At 42.1% G+C, this 16,598-nt stretch overlaps 1 protein-coding gene across 1 annotated transcript; it reads right to left on the bottom strand.

Moving 5' to 3' along the window:
- Positions 1-2,539: 2,539 nt before the first annotated feature.
- LOC310964603 (uncharacterized protein) lies at positions 2,540-12,793 on the bottom strand. Its single transcript, XM_083937792.1, has 19 exons — positions 12,664-12,793; positions 11,779-11,841; positions 11,133-11,251; positions 9,986-10,210; positions 9,772-9,852; positions 9,124-9,229; positions 8,858-8,993; positions 8,100-8,340; positions 7,062-7,215; positions 6,819-6,915; positions 6,656-6,718; positions 6,280-6,476; positions 5,796-5,921; positions 5,374-5,561; positions 4,742-4,905; positions 4,378-4,623; positions 4,133-4,295; positions 3,339-3,442; positions 2,540-3,094 (listed from the first exon to the last, which is right to left on the bottom strand). The coding sequence occupies exons 2-18, from the start codon at positions 11,813-11,815 to the stop codon at positions 3,353-3,355; spliced, it is 2,433 nt and encodes an 810-aa protein (XP_083793918.1). The 5' UTR covers positions 11,816-11,841; positions 12,664-12,793; the 3' UTR covers positions 2,540-3,094; positions 3,339-3,352.
- Between the last annotated feature and the right edge of the window lie 3,805 nt (positions 12,794-16,598).

The following is a 16,598-nucleotide window of genomic DNA, read 5'->3' as shown; positions in this document are numbered from 1 at the left end:
AGGTGTCCTTGTTCTTACCCCGTCCTACCACTGGATGTCACTCTGTCTCCTTAGAGAAAGACCGACCCTTAGTTCAATTAACGGTCAGATTTGACGTTGATTTAAGGGAAAGGGTTCTTCATCCTGGGAGTAGACCGTTCCGGAGTGCAGGTTTTAGTTACACTAGCAGAAGGGCAAAAGTCGTAAAATTTCCTTATCTCATTGCAAAAGGGGTATAAAAACTTCTTATCTCACACTCCCCTCCTGTAACGCTTAGCAGATGGCCAAAAAAAAGGGGTCGGGGGTGGGGGTGGGGGGTTAAGGAATAACAGACTTTCACAGAGGAGCAGTTCATATCGAGGTTCCTACATTACGTTATCTACTTCTGTTACATGTTATTCAATGACTTATTTATTTATTTTTTTACTGCGACCGTGTCTGACGTGGGTTGTGGGGATGATTTAAATAACATCCAAGTTCATCCATGATGTCTAATGAGTTCAGACATAAATGTGGTAGTTATGCAACTTTTCCTGAATCATTGGCACTTATCAGTCGAAAAAACAAAACAAATAAAACAAACTTAAATACAAATTCAAGGTACTTTAGTTAAGTATTTCCATTTTTTCTACTTCACTAGGTCTCAGTTCTCTCATCAGTGCATCCATGATTTGCACCTTGGTAAGAACACTCATTGGTGACAGCAGCTATTTGGCTAATTATAAGTTATGTATATTTACAGCTGTGGCTGTCTCAAGTGTCATATATCAAATATCATTGATATAGTAACTGTGATTTTGGGTTCATTAACAAAACTGAAGATGTCGTCTAAATGCTTTTATTTTTCCTTCTCTCACTCGTCTTCAGGAGCACAGTGTCATTAACACCGTCTGTTCGATGTTCCTGCATAATTAAGGGAAGGTTGCCACTGTGTACTCAAGGGGGAATAGTATGTAAATCATAAATAAGTCATGGGGTGTGGTCTAGACCTACTCTAAGTGTCATAACTTTTGTTATGATTTGCCACTGTAAATAACATTTAATTGAAATAAAACAGAGATGCTCTGAGGGGCTAAAGTCTTTCCATGCACCACAGGACAAACCCAATAATGGTCAAAAATGCTTCCTGTCATTTCTGGTCTCTTTGTTTACCCTCTTCTTTCGTGGGTAAGGTTGAACACATTGTAAGAACTGGATCTTGGTCTTTTTTGCAGTTTCTTACCAAATCCACCTGCAAATGTAACCTAAATTACAATTTGCACATCAAACAAGTGGGCTTTCTAGATTAAAAAAAAAATGGACCTTCAGCTTCCACAGGTGATATTGATCCTGTACTGCAGGACCAGGGTGGTTGGTCAAAATGTTGACACATGAAGAATTGATAATCAGTGAGTGAAGTTTCATAATCATGTGTTAGCGTGTGTATTAGTAATGATTAATGAGAGTGTGATAATGAGACGCAATGAGTATAATTATTTAAGAGTGTGATAGTGTGATTATTAGTCCAGGCTCAAGCTTTCTGCTTCCTGCAAAACATCAGCACCCAAACCTTTGGCAGTCAGTCAAGGTCACAAAGACAATGAAATAGCCAGCTTGTACAAACGCACCTAGCAACTAGTTGAGATTAGAGAATTGCCGTTCGCAAACAACAACCATATAAGGAGGCAGGAACAACCATGTAAGGAGGCAGGGGACAGGGAGGATGAGAGTATGTGCTTCTTTCACAGATAAAGAAGAAGAGTACTGCTGAACAGATGATACCCTGACGCGCGGGGGTGGAAGATGGAGGAGTCGGAACGGCTACTTTTGAAATACACATATGCATGCACAAGCAGACACATAACCACGCCTTTGTAACAAGCATAAATACTGGAGTAGTTAGAATAGATATCAGAACTTCTTGCCTCTGATCACGGGTACTGTGTTGCACACAGTTACTCTAGATAGAGAATTGAACATTTCTCCAGACGTCTGTATCATCCGATGTCCTTCTGTTAATAAATGCCTCATGACTTCTGTTAATAAATGCCTCAATGACTCAGAAACAGTGGTAAAAGTTCAACGGGTTACTCAGACTCAGGCGGTTGGGCAAACAGTCCAGAAAACGGCAAACAGGAATCAGGAGAGGAGAGGCTAAAGTCTCGGTCAGGGACAGAAGGCTGGGTCCATTTACCAGGATGCAGATGAAGCAGGGAATACGGGACAGGCGAGGTCGGTACCGTGAAGACAGGCTGGAAAGTTTCGCATGGCACAGAACAATCTGGCAAAGGAGTGAGTGTGGAGCTGGTGATTATGTGCTGGGCTGATTGCATGTGATGAGAGGCAGCTGTGTGCACAGGTGATTAGAGTGAACTGATGAGGTGGGTGTGGCTGACAGGCTGAGTGGGGCAGAGGCAGGATCAATGGAAAACTAGTGAGGGCTGGATGACTGAACTGTGACAACGATAAAGTGTTGCCTTCATGATTTGATATTAGAGCCCCTCCATCATCCAAACATCAACATCTGAGTTTTATAACTCGTAACCTGAATAAAAAGTTAAATAAATGACTGAAACTCATGTTTGTTTACCCACAACCTTTATTGATTTTTTTTGGTCTTTCTTTTGCTCGTAGTAATGATTACATAATAATGGTACAACAGCACGTCTCAGACAGTTTTAACTGACAATCTTCATTTGCAGTAACTTCAATGTTCACATTCGCATCGGTATTTTCCTTCTTTCAGAGTCTGACAAACGTTTTTAACTAAACACTAAAATTGAGTTTCTGCAGTCACTCAGTAGCATTTACGCTGTGTACATTTAAAGGACAGTTCATATTAAGGAAGACAGATATTTGAACCCACAGTACCAGGAAGTAGTGCCCAACGTTAATCAAACCCTCTAAACGTGTTCTTCACTCAAAACTTCACTTCTATGATTTCACCAAAGATTATGTTTGATTTCAAAAAGAATAATAAAAAGCATGAATCGTGGATTAAATCAGCAGCCCACAGATTCTGCAGGAATAATATTTGCCATCTCAGGTGGATCAAATGAAGATGATCTGCCGACGTTGTTTCACAGCAGTGAGATTTCAGGCTCCGTATTGGGACGAATCAGAAGTCAGGAATCGGCTGAGAACGACCAGACAAAACTGTGATGAGTCAGGATTTATACTTTGTCTCTGATGAAGGTTCAGAGCTCAAATAGTCACATTGTTGCTAACTTTCCTCATCACACTCCTGCTACTGAGAGGATGAAGCCTTTTGATTTGAATGACCCCGTGACCTTTCCTCTGGCATCACCAACAGGACATTTTTAGCTCCATCAGTTTGATCAAATCATCCGACTCAAACAACTCATTCAGTTCATACATACCATGGAAGGGATCTTTAATTATTCCAGCCCATGGTGATGAGGGCTGCGTCTCCTTCTGCATATTTAGTCCTAAAAGCTCTGCGCTTCCTGCTGCCCCCACAGCTCTGTAAGACAGAGGAAGTTAGCCAGGACACTTTACCAAGTCTAACATTAGTTTTATCCACCACAGCTCTGTGAGACGGAGGATGTTAGCCAGGACACTTTACCAAGTCTAACATTAGCTTTATCCACCACAGCTCTGTAAGACAGAGGAAGTTAGCCAGGACACTTTACCAAGTCTAACATTTAGCTTTATCCACCACAGCTCTGTAAGACAGAGGATGTTAGCCAGGACACTTTACCAAATCTAACAATTAGCTTTATCCACCACAGCTCTGTGAGACAAAGGATGTTAGCCAGGACACTTTACCAAGTCTAACATTTAGCTTTATCCACCACAGCTCTGTGAGACAGAGGATGTTAGCCAGGACACTTTACCAAGTCTAACATTAGCTTTATCCACCACAGCTCTGTAAGACAGAGGAAGTTAGCCAGGACACTTTACCAAGTCTAACATTAGCTTTATCCACCACAGCTCTGTGAGACAGAGGAAGTTAGCCAGGACACTTTACCAAGTCTCACATTTAGCTGTAGCTACATACAGTCATTATATACTAGACAAGTTTTACATACATCATTCTTTCTAAGTACACACTTGTTTCTGAAACACATTTTTAAAACAAGTGGATTCAACACCGTAAGTTTGACCTTGTTGTAGAACTACTTTTACTTCAGTATTTACTCCAGCTGCTTACCGGAGCACAGGATTGGCCCAGTGTGGGGCACAGCTCCACCATGCAGTGCAGGTACACCTCATCTGCTTCGCCGACAAACTCGAACATTCTGAAAGTGACGGCGTTGGACGTTCCCAGTCCGTTTCCCAACACTGACACCGTCGTGTCAGCTGAGTTCGGGCATCTGCCAGGAAACAGAAAACAGACACGATGACTTCAGCAGCTGATTCTTACAGCCGCTGACAAAGTCTCACAATTTTTCTCACCCGTCAGTGACGAGGTCGTGTCGCGGACTGCTGTCAGGTGAAGTCTGGCTGGTTGCCCAGCAGGAGTCGGTCACTATGGCGACCATGTCTTCATCCAGCCCCTCTGTCTTTAACTCCACCCAGACCGGCTGGTTCAGCAGGATCTCAGTGTCCATGTCGACAAGGTTTACGAGGCTGGAGTCGGTGTAGGCGTTCATCATCAGTGTGTAATTCCAAACTCCAGATACGATCTCCTTCACCACAGAGCTGGAGAGAACACACACCCACACACACACACACACACACACACACACACTTCAGCTGTCTTAAACTTTAACTAAAACAAGCTTCACATTAACAACCAAATGAAGCTCCACACACACACCTGTCTTTGATCTTGAAGGACACACTCTTGACACCTTCTGGCTCCGTGTAGTAGCAGGAGAAGTCGATGTTTACTTTAGTGTCGCGGTTGATGATGCCAGAGCTGATGTCGGAGCTGTTGCCTGTTGTGATGGTGTTCTTGTAGATGAGCCGGCTGTTGTTGGACTACATTGTGACAGGAACACAGACTGGTTTTCAGCTGAAGGTTCATTTCATCACAGCAGTCAGATTATTTCATAGTGCTTTCACAGCCCTCGTTGGGGTTTAGAGTCTTTATCACCCAGTTCTTAAATCCCATGCATCTTTCTGTCATTCAAAAAGAAAACTGGTGGAAAATATCCTCCCAGGTTTGAACCAAAGTCCAAAAAAGGTGAGTTAACAGCCTTACATCAGTCACAGAGTCACTGTCATGTTTGAATAGGACACCGTCTGCTTCACATTCCCAATAACAACTTTATAAAGTGACAATAAGTCACTCTCTGTGTTGTCACTCAGGAGCCAAAAGAAGTATGCCGAGCCTGTCCTGAAAGTAACATACAGTCTGCCTGGCTGACACTCATCAATACTTTTTTTGGTAAAGGGAGGTGAGGATTGTTTGTTCTTGAAGAGAGCAAAACAGAGGAGTGCACCCACCAAGACCTCCGTCCCACAGGCGTTGCTGCTATTGAAGCTGAAAGCCAGCATGTGGGTCTCTTCATCCATGTGTCCTTTGCAGTCGGGGTCATTGAGGTGTAAGGTGGAGTAGTCGATCCCTTTCCCCGCCAGCAGACATCCAACCAGAGTCAGAGTGGCAGAGCTCTCCACGCAGACTGTTGGATCGCCTGAACACCCAACAGAATATAAAACATCACCACTCCAATATGGATTCATCTGAGGTTGAGGAGCTCCATAAGTATCTGCTAGCCTGTGTTGATGTTATCTTTTGATTGAAATAAGATAATGTTCTGAGCTACAGGAGGCAGAAACACGTCCAGTATTTATTGAAATAATTATCATAGAAGAAAAAAATGGTGTTTACAACTTCTGAGGAGGTTGTTTCACTTATTGCACTGTACCTAAAGAGTCTGTTGCTTTGTAGTTGGAGGCAAACGTGGCTCGACAGAGGCAGTGCCTTTCACCAAGGCTCTCTCCGCAGAACTCGTGATCACTGCAGTACTGCGGACAAAACGCCTCACGGACAGCTGCACACACAAACAGACACACAACAAAATTTTTAGTATTTGATTGATTCACTTCTTTAAATTCAACTTACTTCCACTTCTTTTCCACTGCATTTATTTGACAGCCATGGCTGCTTGTTACTTTCTTTGTTAGAGTACATGAGGTATATTTGACTTACACTGTGACTTCTGAGCTTCAGCACTGAAACTGAAGGCTGTGTATGGTGTATTTAAACCCAAGTTAAATACATTTTCCTTATTAGATTCTACTTTCTCTCATCTGTATGATTAAAAATAGTTTCATCCAGGAACAGCAGGGGGATATGATTCACATCTTATCGTGTGAAACAGAATCAGTGAAAGTGAAGGATGATCTTACAGCAGCCGGTCTGTGCCCTCCACTCCAGTGGGATGTCTTTCAGCAAACAGGCATCGGCGTAAGCCTCAAAAAACTGGCAGTTGAGACCGTCCACCATCGGGTATTGACAGGTCAGGCTTACGCAGGAGGTTATGAAGCCCTCTGGGTCAATGCGGTCGTGGCAGGCGGTGAAGGGTGCCTCATTCAAGAGGTTACAGCTGTTCCAGCCGTGCAGAGAAGAAGAATGAGAGTCAATGAGCACTTTTCTGAACAGGATTATTTAGCTTCCAGAATCCCCCCTGCTCATATGACAGCGTCATGATACCTTAGAAAGGTTTGGGAAAGAAGACTGCAGTTTGAAGCATGAAAGAGTGTTTTGTGATGGGTCAGTTCTTACCGTTCAGTTGCGATGGTGCAGTTGATCGTACTGTCGGGGTCGTCGCTGTGCTGAATTTCACAGCTAGGGGATGACAAACAGGAAAGAACATTGCATTTGAAACTATACAACATTAATGAACAGCTTATAATCAACCATGCATCAAGTTAAGACTAAGTCGTACCCAACAGCACCGAAGGCCTGCATCTCATCCGCCAAAGACGTGAGAAAGAAGGGATCAACTGTACTGCCACACAAGCCTGTTAGGACTTCACTGAATCCTGATGCCAGGAGACAATTAAAAAGAAATGAATGAACTCTGAAGTTATCAAGCACAGCTGTCATTCTTTAACTCAACACCAGCTTTGAAAAAGAAAAATATTTATGTATCCAATATTGTGTCCAGACAGGATTCATTTGTCTGTACCTGACACCCGTGCAATTCTGCCATCAAATGAGATGGTCATGTTGGATACTGATGGAGGTAACTTGGCAGTAATTCCAGTCTCGTCCTTGGTGAGCTCCAAACCCTCAAACAGCTGAGGCGTGTCGGTGAGCTCCGGTAGATCTCCAGAGAAAACCTACATCACAACAGATCTGTGAAGGAACACTGTCTCAAACATTTCAAATACATACATGTGCTTTGTATGTGCACTTATTCCCACTTAGCTTGAGGTTTCTATCAGGATGTTAATCGTTATTTTTTCACCTTTATTAATATTTCACACTTACACTCTTCTCCTTAGTAAATTTTAATAATTGTGGATATCTTTTGCTCAGGTTACAGCACATTTGAACTCAATATGTCACAAAGTTATACATAACATCATATATACTTAACAGATGACAGAAGTGACGGAGGATGTCAACGATTGAGACATTTTGAAATAGATGAATCAAAATCACATTTTGGCTTTGTCACAATGCTTTTAACGTTCAGTCATCATGCAGAAAATCCATCCAGCAGGAGGATAGAAAACCTCAAAGAGCTGTTATTCATAAATGATGAACATGTCGCAACTCTGCAGTGTTTACGTCTTTTTTCATGCATTAGAGTTGAATGCTCTGAAATCACGACACTGTAAGGTTCACATAAAGAGTTTATGAATGCACGGCCTAAATCCCACAGAATGATCCGTGCACCACACAGACATAAGGAGTAAAAAAGATTAATAAAATCAAATTGATAATATGAAGCCATAATAATAATTAAATATCTGACACCTGAAGAATAGATCTTTAAACTTAGATGATTTAGTTTCATAGAAGTAAATATGATGACAAATAGAAACTGAGATAACACACTAATAACTTTGTATGCCTCCCTTTCATTGGATCACCACAGGTCTGAACTTTAAATACATCAACACAAAGTAACTCCTGGCACGTAAAGATTCTCAGTGATCGATCAAACAAAGAGGAAACACATGAATATGCAGTTATTCACTCTTAGTTGGCAGCTTACCTCAACGCTTCCATCCTGATGCAGAACAATGTTATTATTCGGCAGAAGTATCTTAATGTAGTCAATCAGTGGCACATCTTTACGGCGTTGCTCATTGAAACCAACAATGAAACCATACCTTTCATCACTTATAAACTTCACCAGACTGTATGCACATCGATCGGGGGCAGTGTGGACTCTGCCGAAGAAATCGATGATTGAGGAGCCAGTCACAGTGCACACAAGAGGGGATGGAGTACACCTGATGGGACGGAAAGAGACAGAACCTTACAGATGTGAGTCTCTCATTTTCTATAGATACTATACTATATATACTGCTGGAGCACATGACCACAGCTTCACACACACAGCACACATTATCATAATTAGTGTCAGTAGTAGTAGAAGTGTTAACAGTGTCAAAGATCGGGTTCTGCTGCTTTGATTTTTAAAACGGTCCATCATGGCACTAACCCTGTATAATCACAACCGTGCAGGAAACTTTACAGGTGTTTTGTTGAGATCAAAATGAAGAGTTCAAAGATGGGTGTGGTCTGAGCAAGGGCTCCAGAAGTAGGGGGTAGCAAAGAGGGCTCCATTGCCCAGCACTACAGTTAAAGGTTTCATCAATAATCAAAATAACGTTAGCTGCAGCCCTGATCCAAATACTATCATTCACAGGTGATTTGTCTGAATACTTTCAGTCCAAATGGTTCGTTTAAATCAGTCTGCCTGACCTTTATTCAAACTTTTCTCAAAATATATGCAAACATACTTACACGTGGTTGCCCTCACAAGTCGTGAAAGGTCCACAGCGATTAAGCGAAAATATTTCTCCAAGAACGCTACACTCTTTAGTGAGGCAGTTGTCTGTATCATTCACGAATACTTCTGTACCAGCTAGACCAACTTGACCTGGAAGGGGATAGGTTTGTGAAATTATTTTTAATATTTAACTTGCAAAATTAAAGAAAATGAAATAACAACACTTGTGCTTTGATGAGGAGTCCCAGTCTCTTCATTGGGAACCATCAGATTTGCCTACCTGAGTCTCTGCATCCAGTTAGATCTTCGTAAACTTCGCTGATTAACTCAGTCTTAGGCCATGACCATGACTCTAGCTCTGAGCCCCCAACCTTTGCAGTTATGTTCTAGAAAAGGATAAACAAAGATCAAAGTTAATGCTGTATTACTGGTTGGACAGTGGAGCCTGGAATTGAAAGTTTTTTTTTGTTTGCAACTATTCAAGTCATTAGGCTGCATCCCAATTCCACCCCTCACCCCTTTCCCTTAGCCCTACCCCTTAACCCTTGCCCCTTGAAATAGGATAAATTACTTTGTAATAATACTTTGTAATTGTCTGAATACACTAGTGAACAAAGCCTTCTGGAGCAGACAGTCACAACAACAAAGCATCTGAGAAGCGTCTGTGTGGAGCCTAGTTTCAGGTTTCACAGATGTGAAGCAGTGGTTAACAGTTAAAGTTTTTTTTTTATAGCGTGGCAGCTCATGCTCAATAAAGACTGTCAGAGTCAAAGATTTGGGTACAGCCATTAAATGTCTATTCATTCATCTACCAAAACCATTTGAATATTCTTTCAATATCTCTCACAGTGATTATTGATGTATGCCATCAATTTAGTTTAATAATTCACAAAAGGCAAGCACTTAATTAGATTTAAGCCCTACTTACAATCTGATCACCAGGAAATGTAACCTCGGCAAAGACCCGCAGAGCTGTTTGACCTTCAATCCTGTAGAGCTCAAATTTAGCCTAAAATCAAAAATAGATGAGACAGAAAATATCAGGAGATGCCTTCCAAATGATTTAAAAAATAAACTTTGATTTGAAGTTCCCTGTGCCACACCACAGTTAATCTCAAAACATGGAAGTGTAGATGACTCACCTGACGGCTGGTGGTTTCCATGAAATTGAAGGTAACTTTGCAGTATGAGTCGTCAAGGATGTTTGGGACAGAGCTGATAGTGCCGAACTGCAATGCTTCAAGACCATCCGACACTTGGACACTGTTTGTAACCCCTTCATCTGACCATACAAGACAGTCCTGGGAGGTTTGACCTGGACCATCGGTGAAACAGATTTCAAAGGTTGAATCTGGATTACGTGTCACCTGAAAAAAACAGAAACAAATCCATCAAGTTACAATCATATTCAGATGGGGTTTGATTAAAAAAAAGGGCATCATTTCATCAGGGAACTACATTCTTGTTCTTATTATGGTGCAAAACGTTTTAGTCCTACCTACGACCAGCACCTCTGAAGATACATAACTAACACCTGGAATCTGCTTTGTTTGATCCATACAAACACAGAAGTGTAAAAATGACTCTGTGTTAATGTGCTGGACGATTTGTAACAACAGATGAGCGTTCACGTGTGAATTAGGGAGCTTTAAAGGTGCTGGAAGGTGCAGAATGTGGCACAGCTTGGGAATACAGGCAACAAGAGAAAGGCAGACAAAAGCAGGTAGACAGGTACAAGAGACAGGCAGACAGGTACAGGTACAAGAAGGCACGCAGACAGGTACAAGAAGGCAGGCAGACAGGTACAAGAAGGCAGGCAGACGGATACAGGTACAAGAAGGCAGGCAGGTTTAGGAATTCTGGCAGACTAAATAAATTATATGAATTTGATATATTAATGTAACAGGCCGCTTCATATACATGAGGTGGGTGGATATGACAGTGTAGACAGAGTATACAGCTATGATTCAATCAATATTCATAATGTTAAAGGACAGTGAGTATTTAAGAAATATATAATTTACTGGGAAGCGGATGCTTGGGTTATTGCACAGGGATTTTCCTGACACTATGGACTAATATTGACTGTTTATCGTAGTCACGGCCTGCGGTACAACCTGTTCTACCACTGCTGGCTGTAGCTTCATATTTACTGCAGAGACATACAGTGATGTCCAACTTAGCATCTAACTCTCGGCAGGATAATCAAATGAAATCTGTGTAAGACATCTTTACTAACAGACAGTCATCAGCAGTCAAACTGTTCGATAACAAGTTTCATTCACTCACAGACAGCCATTTGTAGTCCCTTCCATAATAGAAGATGGGACAGCCTCTGATGTCCACATCTCCAGAATCAGTGATTGTTGTTATTTGGGAGAGTGAAGGGTCAACCTGGCTGACGGCAACTACGGCAAAAGAAATATAATTAAACATCAATATTCATGACAAACTTTGTTACTGTTCAATTACACTTTTGACATTCATTAATGCAAAAGATTAAAATAAATAATATAATAAATATGTCCCTTCAGTGTGAAACAGTGATTCATAAATGGATAAAGTTAAAGGGGACGTGCCTCATGAACAAGTGGAGTAATAAACTGACTCTATAAAACTAAACTGCCCAAAACTTGACTTACTTATGTTGGTTAAAGATATCTTTAGTCATTTATATTGATTTCATGCATGAATATATGTTTTAAAAATGTTTTCCAGTGGAAATTTACCCAATGGCACTCATCATTGACTTTTAAACCCACACATTCACTTTAATGTCTACAACAAAGATTTGACTTTAAATGGATTTTTGACCAGAAATGTGTCAAATCAGAGGTCCTTAAGAAGCTGCTGTTGTAAATATAGGCTGTTCATGAAATGCCTTTAAAACAAAGGTTTTGCTCTAAAGAGGTGAAAACTTTAAAAGGTAGTTTACCTGCCAGCAGGAGGAGCAGTGCACCCGACTTCACCATGATGGAGCCTCAGCCGTAAAGTGTTGCTGAGGAGAGAAACAGATCACATTGTAAGTACTTAGTATTTAAGAACCCTACACCCAACACCACATATACACACAGCATAAGGTGCAGTAGATTCATAGTATTTTAATGTCTTTATTGCATGTTGCATCAGGTTATTAAAAGATTTCTTACACTATCTAAAATCCATGAAATGGACTCAGACTAATGACCTTACGTTGTAGTTTATTCAACAATCAATAGTTGGATTAGAATGAGGATCATGAATTAAAAGATCATGAATAAGCTGTAGAGGTGTATAAAGGTAACCACGCTTCCCCATGTAAAGAAGGAATTCCAATTTTGTGTTTTCCTGAAGCCACAGTTCAAAATGGGGTTTGAATGTTGTGGACGTTGTACTGAGTTCAGTACTTCAACCCAGTGTACAGAATAAAATGTTTGCATTGAACGCTTCTACCCAGATGTTGATTATCATCGTTTCTGAACTGCTGGAATCCGTTCTCCTTCACTGCTCGACACATACCGACCCTTTCTGACGCTCTGTGATCATAGTTTTAAACACACTTTTAACATTACTTAGCTTTAACCATCAAAATGACATGGTTAGTTAAGAAATATTGTGATTAGGGTTAAAATAAGTACATCTGTACCCCAGGGTGAACGTCCGGTATGTGTTTGACCCAGTCATCCACCTGACCTCCTTCTTAAGCAATATATAAATGCCTGGTGACCGGACTGGCCTCTTGATGGAAGAAGAAGAATGCTCCAGTAATCCTGTAAATGCATAATAAGCATCGTCTACATGAAGCTGGGCAGACAGAAGAAGAGCATCCAGCTTGTCTTACCGTCCGGAGGTTGAGTGGAGCAGCCAGGAGTTGAAGTTCTGCAGATGGAAGTCGGCGTTGAACCACTCTGGGTTGTTTCAGCTCTCGGGCAGATGCGTCGAATGTGTCTCTCTGTCTCTCTTTTTATACAGGAGCTTCCAGATCCCTGCCCTTAAAGTTGGCCCGAGGTTGGATATGTCCTTGAAAGATTGTTGGTGGAGCATTAAATCAACACAACTCACCAATGTGCTGCAGGCACGACATAAAAATACAACCCTGTGAAAATCCACATGTGACAATGCCGCACATGTTATGGTATGTTTACTCAAGTGAACACAGGCATCTGCTTTAGAGACAATGGCAAGGCAAATTACAGACACTAGGATCCACTTGATATGCATCGGCATCTTGTTGGAACAGCAGAAGTCTTCTTCAAATGTGTTTTCCTTTGGTCACACCCTTTTCAAAACATTTCACACAGATCTAATGGAAAAAAGATGAACTGCTATAGATTGACTGTGTTAACCAAAGGGAAAACATGTATTCACAACTGATTGAAATTACTTTTAAGATGATTAATCTCTAATGCGACTGTGTGAAACACTTTGCACAATTCTTCACTAAGTCATCAGTCAAGAATGAATGGACACATTTATAGAAATAAATAAATATATATATATGAAATGTGTTTCCTCAGGAGGGGGGGCTGGAGTCTCCCTTAGAGAGAGGGGGAGAAGTTCAGCCATCCGTGAGGATCTCGGAGTAGGGCCGCGGCTCCTTTGCCTTGAAAGGAGCCAGTTGAGGTGGTTCAGGATCATCTAGTAAGGATGCCACCTGGCGTCTTTAGGGTCCCCTCTAGAGCTGCTGCCCCGTGACCGGATCACGGAAAAGCGGTTGAAAAAAAAAAAAAAAGATGTGGATCTAGATAAAACCATTTTTAGCTTGGCATTTTGGGGCTGAACAGGCTCGGTGCCAGGTCTTGTTGCACAACACAGACTCAGAAAACAATACAGGCGCAAACAGATTGCTGACATTCTTTCATAATGAGCTTGCCTTTTATATCACAAGGTGAATAGGTGTGTTCAAATAAGGTAACGCTACAGAATGTACTCTGTGGTCGAAGAAGTATTTAGGTCATTCACTGGAGTAAATGTCTTCTGGGAAAAAGAAGGGGTCATTGACAAATCACAATATTACAGGCTCTATCCCCAGGACTCAACCCCCGCTTATATGGACTCCCAAAAATCCATAAAGAAGGAGCCCCGCTCAGGCCCATTGTCAGCAGCATAAACTTGGTCACTTGCGACATTGCCAAGCACATAGCCAATATCCTGGCACCACCTCACACCACATCCAAAAGTCCGGGACTTAAAAATGGATCAAGATGAAACCATGGTGTCTTACGACGTGACTTCCCTGTTCACTTGTATTCCAACCATGGAGGCTCTGGCCACAGTAAGAGAGCGGCTCACACAGGAAAACTCCTTACACAACCAAACAATATCAAACCAGACCACATTTGCCAACTTCTGGATTTGTGCCTGAACACCACATATTACCAGTTTAATGCCATTTTTTACAGATAGGAACACGGCTGTTCCACGGGTTCAACAGTAGTCTCTATTGTGGCAAATCTATACATGGAGGAGGTAGATGACAAGGCTATGAACTCCTTCATAAGGAGTAACCCTGAGCCATTGGTTCAGATATGTGGACAACACACAGGTTCAAATCAAATCCAAAGAGGTTAAAACTTTTACTGAACATATAAACCCAGTGGACAGAAAGATCAAGTTCACCAGAGAAGAAGTAAAGGACAATAGTTTGCCTTTCTTAGACTGTGATGTCCATATGGAGAATGACAGGAGCCTCCACATTGGGGCTGTGAGCTGCTGCCCCGCGACCGGATCACGGAAAAACGGTTGAAAAAAAAAAAAAAAGATGTTGATCTAGATAAAACCATTTTTAGCTTGGCATTTTGGGGCTGAACAGGCTCGGTGCCAGGTCTTGTTGCACAACACAGACTCAGAAAACAATACAGGCGCAAACAGATTGCTGACATTCTTTCATAATGAGCTTGCCTTTTATATCACAAGGTGAATAGGTGTGTTCAAATAAGGTAACGCTACAGAATGTACTCTGTGGTCGAAGAAGTATTTAGGTCATTCACTGGAGTAAATGTCTTCTGGGAAAAAGAAGGGGTCATGACAAATCACAATATTACAGGCTCTATCCCCAGGACTCAACCCCCGCTTATATGCACTCCCAAAAATCCATAAAGAAGGAGCCCCGCTCAGGCCCATTGTCAGCAGCATAAACTCGGTCACTTGCAACATTGCCAAGCACATAGCCAATATCCTGGCACCACCCCACACCACATCCAAAAGTCCGGGACTTAAAAATGGATCAAGATGAAACCATGGTGTCCTACGTGACTTCCCTGTTCACTTGTATTCCAACCATGGAGGCTCTGGCCACAGTAAGAGAGCGGCTCACACAGGAAAACTCCTTACACAACCCAACAAATCTCAAACCAGACCACATTTGCCAACTTCTGGATTTGTGCCTGAACACCACATATTACCAGTTTAATGCCATTTTTTACAGATAGAAACACGGCTGTTCCATGGGTTCAACAGTAGCCTCTATTGTGGCAAATCTATACATGTAGGAGGTAGATGACAAGGCTTTGAACTCCTTCAAAAGGAGTAACCCCGAGCCATTGGTTCAGATATGTGGACGACACACAGGTTCAAATCAAATCCAAAGAGGTGAAAACTTTTACTGAACATATAAACCCAGTGGACAGGAAGATCAAGGACAATAGTTTGCCTTTCTTAGACTGTGATGTCCATATGGAGAATGACAGGAGCCTCCACATTAGGGTGTACAGAAAACCCACTCGCACAGATCAGTATCTACTGTTTGACTCCCAGCAGCACCTGGAACACAAGCGTGGAGTTATCAGAACCCTGCAACACAGAGATGACAGCTCACAGACCCAAGGGAGAAGTTCAGCCATCCGTGAGGAACTCGGAGTAGAGCCGCTGCTCTTCTGAGTTGAAACGAGCCAGTTGAGCTGGTTCAGGATCATCTGGTAAGGATGCCCTCTGGGCGCCTCCCCAGGGAGGTGTTCCAGGCACATCCAGCTGGGAGGAGGTCCAAGGGAAGGCCCAGGATTAGGTGGAGAGATTATATATTCCCACACTTGCGTGGGGATCCCCCAGTTAGAGCTGGTTAATGTGGCCCGGGAAAGGGAAGTTTGGGGTCCCCTGCTAGAGCTGCTGCCCCCGCGACCTGATCCCAGGTGAAGGAGAAAATCATACGCGAAACCCATGCCAGGAGAGGCCAGCTACAATACAGAGGGTCTCCTATCGCAATCTACGAGAACTAAGCTACGGAGGTGGTGGAGCAGGAGAGAAGAAGTTCTAGAAATAAAGAGAAGTGATGTCAGAGTTTTACAACCTGGGCTTCAGACCCATGCTGCTGTTTCCCATGATCTTCACGATGAAGGACGGAGCCAGGAAAAGGCTCTCCACGGTCACCTAGGCGAAAAATTTTGGATTTATTTTACCTGGAAGTAGTGTACCACACCAAAATAAGAAATGATGTTTATTCATCTTTGGTGAAGGTTTTATACCTGTTAGCAACTTAAAGTAACTGATTGTTTAAATGTTATTTGTCTCGTCTCGAACGCGTTAGTTCGTACCACAACCTAACAGTGACTATCCATTTCTGCACGGAAGGGAAGATTCTCACACGACGTAAAGTTATAAACATTTATTTGGTTAACTAACAAGGATCAAACAGAATAGTGCAATAATGAATTGATGAGTGACAAAGGGTTAAATCTGGATATAAAAAGTTTAAGACAGAGTGATTCAGACCTAAGGGGCTGGTTTATAATATTACTGGCGGACTTAAACTGGCTCTAATTAGCCTAGCAACAGAACTCG

This window comes from Echiichthys vipera, assembly GCF_963691815.1.
Source record: "Echiichthys vipera genome assembly, chromosome: 23".
Taxonomy (NCBI): Eukaryota; Metazoa; Chordata; class Actinopteri; order Perciformes; family Trachinidae; genus Echiichthys; species Echiichthys vipera.
The sequence above is the reverse complement of the archived record's forward strand: the minus strand, read 5'-3'. Positions and strand labels throughout refer to the sequence as shown.

Excerpts from the sequence above, each read along its gene's own strand:
- LOC310964603 (XM_083937792.1), bottom strand. The coding sequence starts at position 11,815 with ATGGTGAAGTCGGGTGCACTGCTCCTCCTGCTGGCAG. Across the intron at positions 9,853-9,985 it reads TGGAAACCACCAGCCGTCAG|GCTAAATTTGAGCTCTACAG; the intron begins GTGAGTCATCTA and ends TTTTGATTTTAG. Across the intron at positions 5,922-6,279 it reads GAGGGCACAGACCGGCTGCT|CTGTCCGTGAGGCGTTTTGT; the intron begins GTAAGATCATCC and ends TTGTGTGTGCAG.